This window comes from Leptosomus discolor, chromosome 1 (assembly GCF_034619465.1).
Source record: "Leptosomus discolor isolate bLepDis1 chromosome 1, bLepDis1.hap2, whole genome shotgun sequence".
NCBI lineage: Eukaryota > Metazoa > Chordata > Aves > Leptosomiformes > Leptosomidae > Leptosomus > Leptosomus discolor.
The window spans coordinates 93,007,563-93,023,031 of NC_141391.1; the positions used below are offsets into that span (position 1 = coordinate 93,007,563).

General features: G+C 39.6%; 1 protein-coding gene across 1 annotated transcript; it reads left to right on the forward strand.

Moving 5' to 3' along the window:
• Nucleotides 1-11,063: 11,063 nt before the first annotated feature.
• Nucleotides 11,064-11,843, forward strand: LOC104345119 (RNA binding protein fox-1 homolog 2). Its single transcript, XM_009949458.2, is given in 1 exon segment — nt 11,064-11,843. A coding segment is annotated over 1 exon segment (780 nt).
• Nucleotides 11,844-15,469: the final 3,626 nt, after the last annotated feature.

Below are 15,469 nucleotides of genomic sequence, written 5' to 3' on the forward strand. Positions count from 1 at the left end.
TGAAATATTCCAATGTGGGTCATTTTTACTGGCTTCTTTTCAATGTATCATATTGTGATTGCACAAACACACACACCCCTTATTGAGTGACAAGCTTCAAACATCAAAATGTTGAACTGTATTTTTGACATTTACCAGAAGTATTTCTGGACTATTTCTGGAAAGGACAATATAATTAGTTCTGGACTTAATTTAATCCTGCCCAGATAATGATAATGTCATGGTAATGACCTTCAGTCATAACTGTCAGTTCTCCAGCGATATCACTACTTTGCTATTTGCCATTGGCTTACCAGCCGTAACCTAGGGTGGAACCAGCCTGTATGATGGAATATATTGGCCTAGAGCAAAAGCACATACAGTTATCAGATTTGCTTTTTATTGTATTAATCCATTCCTTATTTGGGATGAAATCTTTACAACTTTTTAAACAAGCAATCCTTTCAATATCACCGAAAAAGTCAAAGCAAATTACATCAAGTCATTAAATGCAGTTTATTAGCGGTTTTTATAAATCTCCATCAGATTAGAAAAGGAAGGAATGTACTGGCTGTCCTCTACTAAGTAGTTGGTTTGTTTTTTAAAACCTAAAATTTGTACATATCTCTCCTTAAATAAACACTATTTTCTTCAGAGCAAGTTGATGCTCACCAGGGCAATTCACAAAAGCATCTGAGCATTAGCAATGTATTTTGAATATTTAGACATACAGCATACTCTAAGGGTGAAGGGAGAGCATTTATTTGGTAGCAAAAGACTTCTTATTTGTGAAAATTAAGCATCCCAGACCAATTGCTGAAGAGCAAACTGTATAAATCCTGATTTCCTGCAGATACTGAGTTGGTTTTGAAGATTTCTACTTCCTGTCCATCTTTGTAAGCTTTCTGAAAAGTCTGATTCAGCTACCTGAGAACCTGGAGTTTATTTCTCTCAAAGTTAAGGGTTGCTTATAACAAGGTTCTTGCAAGGACTCGGATCTGCAGTCAAAGACAGTCCTAAGCATGCCATACAAATGTTTCTCTTTCTTAACAGGGTTTCTTTAGCTTGAAAGAATACTAATTAGTATTTGTGAACAAACATACAAAATTGGATTTCATATACTTCTGAAACATTCACTTTTTCTCCTCAGGCAGCTTTGGAGCTTACTTGTCAGAGCATCCACTAAAAGAGGGTTACAGACACAAGCAACACACATGCACTTAAAATTCATGTTTGTGAGATTTCCCACTTTTGCAAGATTTAGCTAGATGCTCTGCCCACCTGCCTAACACTATCCTGCCTGTCTGTTAACAGGCAGGCTCAGATGTGTGCCTTTCATTGCTGTCCAAAATAATTAGACAAGTGCACATCCAGTCCTGTACCAAACAGTTGACACATTTCCTTCGAGCTGTCACCACTCCAGTGCTTCTTAAGCTTACTGCTGTATGCCTCTGTGGCAGATGCTTGTAACGTGGAAGTTGCTAGTATTTTGGGACAGTTGTCTATAGGTAATAAGCAGCATGGGTCTACTGTTACTTTGTCTTTTTAACCTGGCGTAAGAAACATACAGCATAGCTGCTGAAGAGGTTTCCTTTTCTTCCTGTGCAGCAGCAGCACCCTTCCCAAATCAAGTGCGGGACAACGACACCTCATCTACCAGATTTCTACATGCTGGAGGAAACACATGCCATTTTCATTCAAAAATTCTGGACAGATTTTAAGGAATCACTGATAATTCATTTTTTGGCTTTCCAGTAAATTTCTTAGTCATGCTGTTGAGTCAACTGGATGCCAGGCACTTATAGTGTTCTTTAATTATAGAAGTAGAAGTGAATCACCAGAGATCCCGTAGGTTCAGTGTGCAACACCCTCTAATGAATTTGTTTTCTAGGGCATCATAGTAGGGTCCTGGCTGTACCTTGGACTCTGGTTCTTGAAACTTGTGTCACCCCCTTGAGGAACCAGAGGGTTGCTCAAGTCTGCATGTGTTTTAAGACAATTGAACACATTTTCATTTGAGAAAAAAAAAGCACATAACCATGATTTAATGCTGTTTTTCTGTGAGGATTTTATCTTCCGTGTTTCATTCCTTGGATGTTTTAATGTGTTTACCTTTGCTGTCACACTGCCTAAGAAGCTCAGACTGTAAACTAAACTGAATAATTTACCAATATGACCCTCTCGAGTTCACTAAGAAGAGGTATCTACCTATGAGAAGCTAGGAACAAAAACTAGTTTTCTATTTTTAAAGGGCAAAAGGTATTTAAAATAGCAGTTCAGGAAGAACACAGAAAAGCAAGCATTCATCAAATAAGCAGACTAACCTGTCTCCAGACAACTTTTCATTCACAGGCAGGTACCTGCACAATATTTCCAGCTTCAACTGCCTGATTAGAAAATCATTCTTTTAAATCCTGCCTGCTCCAGCTTGACACACAGTACAACATCCTGAATCTGCCTTTTTAACATAAAGATGTGTTTTCAACATAGTTGGGAAACATAGTAAGTTAACAGATTTTTTTAATCACCTGTTGACAAAGAGAAAACGAAAAAAACCAGAATGTAGTGGATTTTTTCCTTTCTTTCATACTTATCTTTTCCCCATATTCCCCATCCTCAAAGCAGAAGACCACTTGCTTTAAAATCTCTCCAGACCCAGCTACTCATCATCTCTTGACACAGTACTAAGATAAAAAGTTGAAAAAAAAAAAAAAAAAATCAGGTCCTATGGTGCTTCAATTCACATACCTTATAGACTCATTCTAGCCTTCTGAAAGGTTGCTCTGTACTGTTCTGGTCATTCTACTATTAAAAAAGGATATTACAGAAACCATGACATTGCTGTAGAAGACAATCAAGTCAATACAAAGACTGAACAATCAGAGTTATTTAAAGTTGCTGGAAAGAATAGGTCCATCCTCTGAAAGAGCACAAATTGGAAGCAGACTTCACCGACTTCTACTTCTGATAGGAATAAAGAATAAGAACAGCACTAGGGCAGGAGTAGAGCCAAGGATAATGAGACACATTGAAAGTTAAGGGGTTTTATTTTTCATACTCAAGTTCACATAACTACTAGCTTAAAAAAAAAAAAAACAAAAAAACAAACAAAAAAAAACCCCAAACAACCACACCATGCAACAACTAACAAAAGCACACACACAAATTCTTAACATTTACCTGGAAATAAGCCCCCATTAATACTCGTCCAATGTAGATTAAAGACAGGGGTGAGGGGAAGGTTTCCAAAAGCGAGATGGGAAGTGAGAAGCATGTCCTTGTTTTCCACAGAATCAATCCAGAAAAAACAGAAATGATGAACTACTTAATCACAGAAGTTAATTCTTTATCCCTAGGGATGACCAAAGTTTCCTCGTGCACCAAGAATTTTCTGGCTCATGTCTTTAACCGGGAAAGGCCTAAGACTAAGCAGTAGAAAAAAACCACACCAACAGCATGGCAAGCTACAACCATTGGCAACTAAATGTTTGCCCCCATCAACAAAAACACCCTTGGCTCTGCTGTACTTCCCAGAACACTGAAATACACAAAAATCAGACTTGCTGGCTATTACTGTTGAGGAACTGGGGACTGAGAAATAACAGCTAAGAGAGAAGCACCTTTCCCTTCCCTGGTAACAACAGATGCAATGCCAACTCTTCTCCCAGCTCTACCCATCTCCCTTTCTTGGTCACTTTTCTGAGCAGCAACAGTCACTTTTGCCTCAACTGCTCTGAAGTTTTGAGACATCACAAAGGTCAGTGAGCTGGAGCAGGGACACAGGGATCACAGAATTAGAAGCTATTGCTGTATTATGTTTATGCTGCACCAAATTCCCCATCTAATAACAGTTTAGCTATATAAGAGCACAAATCTTGGAGAAATAAGCTGGTTAAGTGCTGGAACAGATGGCTGAGCCATCAGCGACCCTCAGCTTAGTTCCCACTCAGATGGAGTGGGTACCAGTAGGGATTGCTAGTGTTTCCGGCTACAGCTACCACAGGATAGCAACATTAGGCCGGTGACAAGATCCCAATATGCACAATGTACAGACATGGTAATAGAAATAGAGTAAATTGGCATGCCATCTACTTCTCTGACTTCATCACTGGTCATAACTGTCTCTAGCACTGACCCACTGCAGGATTTTTACAGGGTTGAAAGAGAAAGGGATCAGTCTGTGGCGTCTTTTGTTCTTTCATCTTTGATCTGGCACTGCTGTCATTGACCAGTGGTAAATTCTTTAAAATCTCAGATATATCAACCAGCTTCTCTTTGGTCCAAGAAGATATTCGCAAGTCTTTAGGAATGCTAAAAACAATTCAACAAACTATTAAATAAAATACTACCAAAACATAAATAAATAAGCACTCTAAAATTAGAGATAAAGCCTAGAAATTATTTCTACTTGTATCACAGCTGGGCAAGTCATTATGAGGCAGCTGGCAGCTGAGAGGCATGTCAACATCAATCTATCAATCTCCACTTTGCCATATTATTAAGTCACAGGTCTTGTGACTTGGATTTCCTATACCCAAATAAAAGGGTTTCAAACTGCCTGAGAATTGGCAACCTACCACATTTATTTATGTTATATACTGCCTTCTGAGGGTCTACATCACCTGCAATTCTGTTTTGGTCCCATCAAAAAATCAGCCGAGAGATTTCCACACGCTTTGGGTGAGAATAATGGCGAGCAGGGCTTTGGAGAGAAAGGGGCAGCAAGGCCACCTCTTGTGTCCGCATGCCCATTGCTGTTCTTGTGCCCAGCAAGGGAAGACCAAGCACCCCAAAACACTCACTAGAGCAATCCACAATGCTCAAGAGCTGAGACATCTACAAGCATCCCAGTCTAAGACATGCACAGGGGCAACTGTGTCATTTTGCTCAAGTAAGCTCACTGGCCTCAAGCTGATTTATTCCTGCACCCTGATTTGGAAGTGCAGGCCACATCAACAGTCTTGAAGGAAAATTTACAAAATGGCAGAAGTCTTTGCAAGATATGAGAAACCAGAAAGCAAATTCGCAAGTACCATGACATCACATGTTTTAGCACCTACTCAAATTCTTGGTAAGGATTTCAGCTGTAGCCCTTCTAAAGGCCATTAACAGCAGCACTGGAAGAACACTGGGAAAGTTGAAAAGCAAGCCACAGAAAAAGTGATGCAAGTAACAAGTGATTCTTGATATACAGTACACCCTAAAGTTTAACACAGGCTGTAGATCCTGGGCAATACAGTTTTAACAAAGGCAAGGCTGTACTCATGCAAACCTACGGAAGCACCACACTGTAAGTAGTCTTTACTTTCATGCTCACTAACACAACTATGTGGTACACATTAAGTGCAGTAAAACACCACAGTAAAGCTACACTATCCTAACATAGTGTGATTACAGGGTACTTAATGGGAAGACACATCAATAATAGAACATTATAGATTGAGTATTTCTCACTAGAGGGGCTCATTTTTAAACTGCCAATGTCCATGTCTACTCTAATAGTATATGAGAAAGAAGCCAGTTTTAAAAGTAGCAGTGGGTCATCTTTGAGGTTTTCTAAGAAAACAGTTCACATGTAAGATGCAGTTCCTCTGTAAAATACATTCCTGCTTATAATATCTATGTCAGAGATGCAAATGACCAAACACTGACCCAACAGGCCAAACACAGTTTTAAGGATAAAAGCTTTTGCTTTCAAATCAATTATCCTTTCATTTCTTTGCTGTGGTTTGGGTCCTCATCCATGACTGAGAAATACACACAAGGGATGCTTTCTCTCTCTATGCTGATCACAAACTTCTTTTCTTCTATGTGAAGATGTCAAAGCCTAGCCACACAAATACTTCAAATAAGTTCTCACTCTGCACAGGTCGGATCATACTCAAACACCTAATTTCTAGGTCCAGTGCCACAGGCAGACTATTTTAGTCCAAACCACTGAAACAAAATGAAAAACGTAGTTACAGAACCAAGCTGGCTTCACCACTGGCACAGGACCTACTATCTCCGCCTCAGGCTCATTCAGCACTAAGCAAAATTCAGTTGGCAAGCAGTCAGATGGCATGGTTGAAGCATTAATTTACCAGTAGAAATGAATTCACTGCACAGTACTTTCTTGCAGTGGCTTCTATGTGGTAATTGCATCAGATGAATGGTTTGTATTTGCACAACTTTTTAATGGTTCCAGTTCTTACCAGTATTATGTTTCTGATATTCTTGTTATTATGTCTAAAGCAAAGGTACTACTGTGTGGATAAAAGGACCCTTTGATGGATCCATGTTATATTTCTAGTTCCCTTAGAGACTTTGTGGGCCTCTAGCAAGTCAATTTACTTTCTCATCTATAAGGAAAGGTGGTAATAGCACAGTAGCTCCCAAAGGTGTTCCGTGTTGCCCTAACTTCTGAATAGAAAGTGCTTCATAAATATTAACATCACCCAGTGAAAATGTATAAAGTATCAGAACATAATGATGTAACTGGATCTTATTCAGGATCTGGATGATCAGCTAGCCCTACTCCTGCAGAAAGCCCAGCAGTCACCAGGAATGGGCCAAAGAGCCCACTCCTGGCAGCAGGTCTGCACACAGGGTCCTGAGCCCCAGAGGGTGGGAGCGATGCCTTTCTTGCCCAAGGCAGAGGTGCTCAAGGGGCAGGTGCACAACAGCCAGGATGAATGTGGATGTTCTGAAGAGAACAAGGAGGTCATTACTGCTTTTTATGAGACACAGAAGAGCCGGGGTTTTGCTGTTGACTGAACAGAATCACCTTCTTGCTACACTAGGCTGAAAAAGAGAAGGATTAAGGAGTTTAACAGAAGGCTGGGTATTCATTGTGCTGGCTGTTCTCAGACGGATTTCATTAACTGACCACTAAGTAAAAAGCCAAAATTTGGTCCCCCAGCCTCAGCAAGATGATATGAATAAACAACAAAGCTGAAGAATTACTAGTATTTCAACAGAGACATAACACTGATATGAAACCCCCACTTGAAGTGTGGTGGCTAATAGTAGATAATTATTGGCCAGAGGTTTTCATGCTTGCCTTCAGACTGACAGCTTGAAGCCAAGGTTCACTTTCTCTTTCTCAGTGCTAGCAACCACATCGCAAACAATTAAAATTCATCTCTTGATCTAGCTAAAAACAATAACATAGATATGTGCTATATATTAAATGTAGATATTTTGCTGAAAAGAGGTATTTAAATATTTATAAATATACAGAATTTATCTTTTTTTTGCTTTTTGTGGTTCCTTTTGAATCCTACTCTTTTCTGACCACTCTGTGTTCAGTGCTAACATGGGAGTGCCAGCTCACCACAGACCAAAGCAAGGTGATTATTTTACAAGAGGAAAAAATACTCAGTTCTTAAAAGAAACAGGGGTACTTCTGACCTCATGTAAAGCATACAAGAGAAACTGAATTTCCTGTCATTCTGCAAGGACAGCATGTGCTGCCAACAACATATTCATCATTGATGTGTCATCTTGATAATTATCCTCATTGTCAGTGGCATAGACTTGAGGGCACAGTCTTTATTTTACACAGCTCCAATTGATAACTAATTAGTTATGAACAGTAGAACATTCCCCATAAAATTTAAATTAAGCAAAACTACCTCAATAGGAACAGCAATGCACATACACACCAGGTCTCCGCTACTGTGATTTGATTCAGTAGTTCATTTTCAAGCTCTTAAATGCTTGGATTTCTTTACAGTTATATTACAGTTACATAACATGTAGAAGACAATGAAATTTAAAGCTAAAGAACAAATACAGCAAGAACAAGGCTGCCCATACCTGCAGCCCTGCTAGTGACATTGAATCAGTCACAACTGAACACGTAATTGGCAACATCCAGCTAGAATATTCACTATATTGTGGATTCTCAGCTTAAATTAAAATTAATCATGCATTAGGTGTTATCATCTATGAATTGCTCCAATAAACCCCCAAATATTAAGAGGCATTATGAACATATTCAAAATTAAGTTCTTCGTTCTCCTGGGTTAAAAAGCAGAAAAACAATGTTCCAAGATGTTTCAAGTACTAAAGCAAATCTCTGAAGCACAGAAGTTAACAAAAACCAACTATTTTAAAAGCTCCTTCCCATCATCACGACTTTATCTGACATCAATTCCATTTGTATTTTGCAGAAGGCAACACTACACTCCCACTCATTCCCGGGCAGGGGAGGCAGCAGGGAAAGGGGCCATAAATAGGTATGAAATCAAGCTTAATAGAGAGAGAAAAAAAAAAATAAATCACAAGACTCAAGGGTAATATTTTATTAGAAGCAATGCAATTTGGGCAAGGGAGGAGGAGAGTAAGGAGCTTACAACGCCCGTTGCAGTCTCAGCTGTCACAGGGCTGCTGTGCTGAATGACTGCCAAGACTTGCTATTCATTTCCTCATGACATTTTCCTTCATGTCAACAAGTAGACCAGTTACACAGTTAGTGGGTATAAAAGCATTGACTTCAGTAGAAAGCTTTATTTCACCCTTCTTTCCGTCATTTTCTCTGTGGCTGAGATTAGACTCCAGAGGTGCAGCAATGGGTAATTGGGAGGGAAGGGGTACAAAACAGCTTTGACAAGAAGAATCCTGGAGATGAGCCATCACAAGTTTCAGCCACTTGTACACAGTATCACAACTTACTGCTCCACATAGATTTCACTCCTGAATAACTGATTCAAAGGGAGTAACAGGCTAGAGTAACATAAAGTACTTTCTGAAAGAAAAGCCAACTGCAGGGCATTTCACAGCATTTAGAGCCCAATGCCAGTCTCTGAAGGGATAGATACACTCCAGCTGCGATCATAGTCTAGAGGGAAACACCAGTTGCATAGATTTGTAGACCAGAAAGGGCTTTTGCTAAAGTAAATTAAAATGAACTTTTACAGAGACTTAGTGCACCAGCAGTCTTTGGAGCTTTCACAGTTTAATACTTCCCTTTAACAGTATTTTAAACTCTCCTCCTGTTGATCCTACCTCTGAGATCCAGTACTGCCTATGCAAAAATCAGAAGCAGAGGCAGAACCCTGTAACTGTGGTTAGGAGAGTCTCATGGATGCATGTGACCACACATTTCAAACCAGAAACATGTCATCTAGCAATCAAATGCAAGTAAAAGGCCATCACTGCCAGCCAACCTGAGAATGAGTGCCATCACTGAGGGCAAGTAACAGCATGGCAACAAGCCACCACATACAGAAGTGCATTATAGGTAGCATCAAAGAAGAGGTGGAGCAAGCAGGAATTTGTGAGGAGAATTTACAGCACAGACAGTAAATCAAAAGGGAAACACACACACACACACACACACACACACACACCCCCGTTAGCCTCCTATGAATCAGGGAGGTTGAGGGAAAGCAGCATGTTTACAGAAAGACATACACGACATGAACCTTGAAAAAGCAGCCACTTACCAAAATTTATAGCCTACAGAATTTTACTATGTGGTAAATTACATTCTTCATAAGAGATTCAATTGTGCACATATGTATGCAGGATTGAGATTCACAATGCAGATATACTCCTGTGTATGTACACTAACTTATATGTGCCCCATTGAGTTTGAAGATTTGAAATACACTGCTGCAGAGCCTGATGTCTACAATCCCACTAGCACTTCAGAAAGAGCTTGCAAGCTAGAAACTTACATATCTATTATCCAATCATTTTATAGAATGTTTTCTCTTCCTTCGATAAGCACCTTCCAGTCATCTTGTCATATAAAAAATATGCATCTGCTTTGAATAGATATTTGATGAAGTTATTCCTTGTAAAAGAGCATCTGTTTATGTTTACATTGCATTAAATATTTAAACAACTTGTTATGAAAAAGCACTTAAAAAAAATCTTTCTAAAGATGAATAGATTTTTCCATATCTTTTCTTCTTAAGCTCTTCCCAGCAAGAACTATTAAAACTGAATTGCTTATACTGCTATACCAGAGTACATTTCTTGTAAGGGTACACAGATAGGTGAATAATGTAGTGGAAAACCACAAAATTGTAAAGCAGACTCAAGACTAGGAAATTCTCCTTCCCCATACTAATAACCTTTATGCCTATACCATCTGCAGACAACACAGGCTACATCTGACCATCAGTCAAAGTCTGAACTGCACTCACATAGGCCCATAAGTAGTAGAGGGCTCCAGCTCATCATTGCCACAAGTCAGGCTACCTGGGTTTAGTGTACAACCAACTAGGTTTTAAATTACAGTACAAAGTGACAATAATCTGAATGACGTTCTGACTAAAGAGGCAACAATAAAATTAATCTCTACTATCCCTTTCTTATCAATTGCTTTCCAGTCAATTCTTATGGATGCAGGAGCAGAATTTAACCTGAAGTATTTGGATTTGCCTTTAATAGCTTCCAACAGAGAATGGGCAAGTACACATGAAGCTTAAGATCATCACTTACAACAGCTCTGAATGAAAGTGGTTTTTTGGGGGATTTTGGTGTTGTTGATTGTTTTTAGAAAGGTAGCTTGACAGGGTTTGCTTCCTCATTGTAGCACTGACCATTAAAACTGTATAGTAGCTGTTCAAGTCTCATGCTTAATTTGAATATATTCAAAAGCTGCAATACAGAAAGGGTCAAAAACTCCAGTACCTCCCCCAAAACATACTCTAAGCCTTTAAACACATATATACCATTTGACACAGTCCAAGAGTCTCAGATCTTTTGCTTTAAAGGAATGGTCTCAAAAAGCTTTACTCACAGCATGCTGACATTTTAATATTTACTCCACAAATCTCAACAAGAGAATATAAAAGTAAAAATAAACCTTAAAAAGCCTTATCCTCTAATCAAATTACTCACATGCTTCAATTAAGCTAAATATGTCACCTACTAAAGCAGCATTCATGAAGTATCAGCCTTTTATGATCTCAAAAAGGCCAGCTACTCCTCAAGAGGCCAACCACAAGCAACCTATATTGTTTATTTCTAAAATGAAGAAGGTCAATAGTTTACAATTTTCCACAGAGTATTTTCACTTTGCAAAACTTATTTTTCCATTTTTTCTTTTATACCATGGAAAATTACTACTACATATATCTTCTGGTATGAATGGTCTTGTGAAACAGCAAGGATCCAATTTTCTTAAAATTACCTTCTGCTTTCAAGATCCCAACCTTCAGTAGATGTTTGGGCAATTCAGCAAAGTCCTTGATGTAGAGACAACCTTTAATGAGCATGGCTTGAAGGGATTCGGGTTTGTAACTTTTGGGAATGGTGCTGATGCAGACAGGGCCAGGGAGAAATTACATGGCATCGTGGTAGTAGGCCATAAAATCGAGGTTAACAGCTCCACTGCACAAGTGATGACCAATAAGAAGATGGTCACACCTTATGCAAATGGTTGGAAGTTGAGTCCTGTGGCTGGAGCAGCGTATGGCCCTGAGTTACATGCAGCATCCAGCTTTCAAGTAGATGTCTTTCTAGGCAATGACACCGCAATGCCTCTGTCAGGAAGGGGTGGGGGTATTAACATGTACATTCCTTTAATCTTTCCAGGCTTCCTCTATCCAGCTGCAGCTACTACAGCAGCTGCATTTCAGGGAGCCCATCCGAGGGGCCAAAGAAGGGCAGTGTATAGGGCAGTCCAGGCGGTACCTCCCACAGCCATCCTTGCCTACTCAAGTGTGGTTTACCAGGATAGGTTTTACAGGGCTGACCTCTATGGTGGACACACAGCCTACAGATATGCACAGACTGCTACTGCAACAGCAACCACAGCCACTGCAGCAGCTTACAACAATGGTTTTTTCTTTAAAGTAAAAAATTTCAAAAGCACCTCAAATACCATCTGCAGTTTTGGGCCCCTCATTACAAGACAGACATGAAGGTGCTTGACCATGTCCACAGAAGAGCAATAAAGCTGGTGAAGGGTCTGGAGAACAGGTCTTATGAGAGGCAGCTGAGGGAACTAGGGTTGTTTAGTCTGGAATACTAAACTCTTCCACAGCTACAGCGAGTTGATGACACCTACCATTAACTGGTTATATAACCATTTAAGGAGGGTTAGTATCATAATCTGCTGTGAAATTTGACAGCAGGAGATGTGGTTCTGCAAATATTAATTTACAAATTTACCTTTTTTAAACCAAGGTGGTTTATGGTCTTCAAATTTTTATACAATTAAATTACAGCTCCATGCATCTGTTGAACATTGAGACAGTTTAGGCTGACATTCATTGCTGCAGTATCACCAGCAACTATTCCCCCCTGCCTTTTTCTGAATGGTCAGATTCAAGACTCTAGAAGTTTGTGTATTCTTTGCACGTTACAGAGCAATCCATGATGCTACAATGCCACATCTTATGCATGTACTTCCAAATTTTTCAACTCCTTTCTCCAGCTTTTTGGGTCACTTGCATAAAGTCCACCTCCATTTTTTGGAAGTGTTCACTTTTCTGTTCCGGGGATCTACAGATTATACAACCCTTACTCTACTCCTTCATATAGCATTGTTAAAATCATGAATATATTGCCTGATGAAGAAGGCCAGGACACTTCGTGTAGAACTAGACAGGATGCAGGCTTCTGCAGAACTTCTCATGTTGTTCAACTGAGATTGCTCACTTCAGCTCAAGCCCCCCTTCCACCTCCCAAGGGGGCTGCCACTACTAATATTTGCTAGGGCATTGCTAAAGGCCACATTAATAAGTCACTTTACTCCTGCAAGCATTACAAAAATTGGGCAAGGCTTAACTTAAAAATGTGGTATCTCCACTACCAATCCGAAATATTGAAGTAAAACAAAACAGAAGGCAAAGTAACAGACACTGATTGAGCCTTATTTTTCAGCTTCCATAGTGTATGATGAAGGTGAGATTCTTCCTTATTGTTCTTTACAAAAAGCAGGGATTCAGCCAAAGTATTTCAATGACAGGGCTTCAAAAAAAAAAAAAAAGGAAAACCCACAAAAATCTCATGAGGATAATGGTTTGCCCCGCTGAAAGAAAGCCCCTTTTCTGTGCTACATCTTCCATGTTTCAGGACATCTTGTCTCCTCTGCAGTTCACTAGCCAGTTATATATTGATTGTATTGTACTAAAAAATGCAGCTATGATGTTGAGATGTATTGGTGGGGAAAAAAGCTACCAAAACACAAACACATTCCCAAAGCACTATCAAGTGCCATTTTTCAAATTTCATAGAGTGGGAAAACAGACAACAGTACTTGCTCGATCCCTAGGAGATGAGAGCCAGCCTGGGAAGGAAACCATAGATCCCCACACTCATCTTGCCGCTGTTATCATCACACTTTCTGTCTGTGGCATTTTCTTCTCAGTACAGAAGCCTACATCCAGAGGTATGCAAGAGGGAAATGCAGCTACAAAGAGGCAGTGTCCAGAGGGAAAACACTGCTAAAAAGCTTTGGGTCTTTTCTCAGATGCCTCAGCCTCTACTTCAGTATAGTATACCTCAGGGTTAGATGGCTATATGTAAGATCTTTCCTAGTCTTGGTTGCTGTACAGACTGGCACACAGAATCCAGAGTGTGGGAAGAACACAGAAGCAGATTCATCTCCAAGGTACACTCCTGAGCTATGGCTTTCAGCCTTGCATGGTTTTTATGCACAGGCACACTTTTTTCCACACAGCTTTTGTTGCCTTTCAGTTCATCCAGGCTTTGTACTTTGTTCGTCACTTGACTAAATAAGCTACATATGCACTGAAGCCAAGTCAATGCAATTTGTTTCACAACAACCCTGTAAAGGGATATCCTCATTCCAGTCACACTCATGTCTGCATGAAATGCCTGTGAAGTAATTTTCTACACAGGTAAACTTCTACGGGGAAATAAAAAAAAAGCAGGTTTAATTCCAGTGCTGGTTTGAGGATCTGATTGGATTTAAATGATTTATCACTTGAAGTTCTGAAAACAAAAATACACCAAGTTCCTCTTTACTTTGACACTTGTTCCGTAAACTGCTGCCAGCAGCATTTTAATTGAATTACATTAAAATAATTAATAAGGAATCTGAAGTGAAATTAAACTTTTCTTTTTCTTCCCCAGTGAGCATATGTATATATCATACATACCTGAGACAGGAGAGCACTATATATTCCTTCCCATCCAGTCACTGTCAATTATCATACTATACCTTTCTCTCCACAAGTTTTCTACCTATCTAGGTAGAAGTAGATAGGATACACTCATTCTAGTAGTATTTAGCAGCTATAGCTTCAGAGGACAAGAACTTTTTTAAAACTAATATAGCACTCCAACAATAGCACCATCCACCACACATTTGTGGTGGTATATACAAAGAATACATTTGTCTATTTTAAGTCTTCATCTCTCTTATTAACAGTACTCTGGCAACAAACCACAGCCAGAGCATTTGCAACAAGCAAGCAAGCCTCTCCCTTCTCTACTAGAATCTCACTTACTAGAATACCCAACCACCCACTACTTTCAATCACTCGGGTACTACTATATACCATAGTTTTTCTTTTACAATACAATATTATTCACATAGCGTTCCACTCCCAGAAGTGCCAACAGCTACTATCATGCTATATTTGGGACACTGTCTAGCAACTAGGGTTAACAGGTCAAGTGCTTAGCTTACAGTTCAGGCTGCTGGTAGGCACACTAGGCAAGAGCAGTCTGTGCTAAAGTTGTAACTTCATTCATAAACATCGTTAACTCCAGCAAGTTGCATCAGGTTCTGACAGGACCCTCAACTCCATATGATGGAGCTGCAAGTCAAGCTCTGGGGTACACAGCACTGGCACATGCACCCTGGAAACAGGTGCATCTGCTGAAGCATCCTCTGAAGTCAGTGGAAAGCCTGCTCAGGAGATCAGGTTCAGTCAGAGTGTGAACATGAGGTAAAGTTGGATTTGATCAAAGAGTAGCCATCCACATTTGAAATATAATGCAGGTTCATCTTGCTCCATTACAAGTAGATTAACAGTAGTTAATCCACACTGCAAAGTCAGAACTGCAACATATCATACTGCAACGGCCAGAAAACAAAGCCTTTCTCTCACAGTCTGGGAAGCAAAGAGAGGCCTTCTGGGTTGTTTTTTTTTTTTTTTTTTTGCACTTGGAACCTGAAGGTTTTCAGGGATTTTCTGTAGACCTATATTGAGTAGAAGGTTCCCCATCAGTCCCTGTTATGATGTGTACTGGCAAGCAATCCCAGGTTTAGCTAAAGCTGGGCTTTCCATTCCACAGCTCCAATTCTTGAACTTTACTTTTCTTACTTAAAAGAACATTTGTTACTGCAAAAGTTACTTCAACTGCAGATAGAATATGAAAGAAGAATCCTTTCTGCCAGCTGTAAAAGAGGTACTTATGAAAGCCAAAGCATGAGTTTTAAATACAATATCACTGTAGTTTGATTGACATACAGCCTTACCTGTTTAGGAAGCTAGAAAGTATAACATTTTGGAACACAAGAGCATTAGGCTTATCTTTCATAACAAAGCTGGGATTTCAGTGTTTATACAGA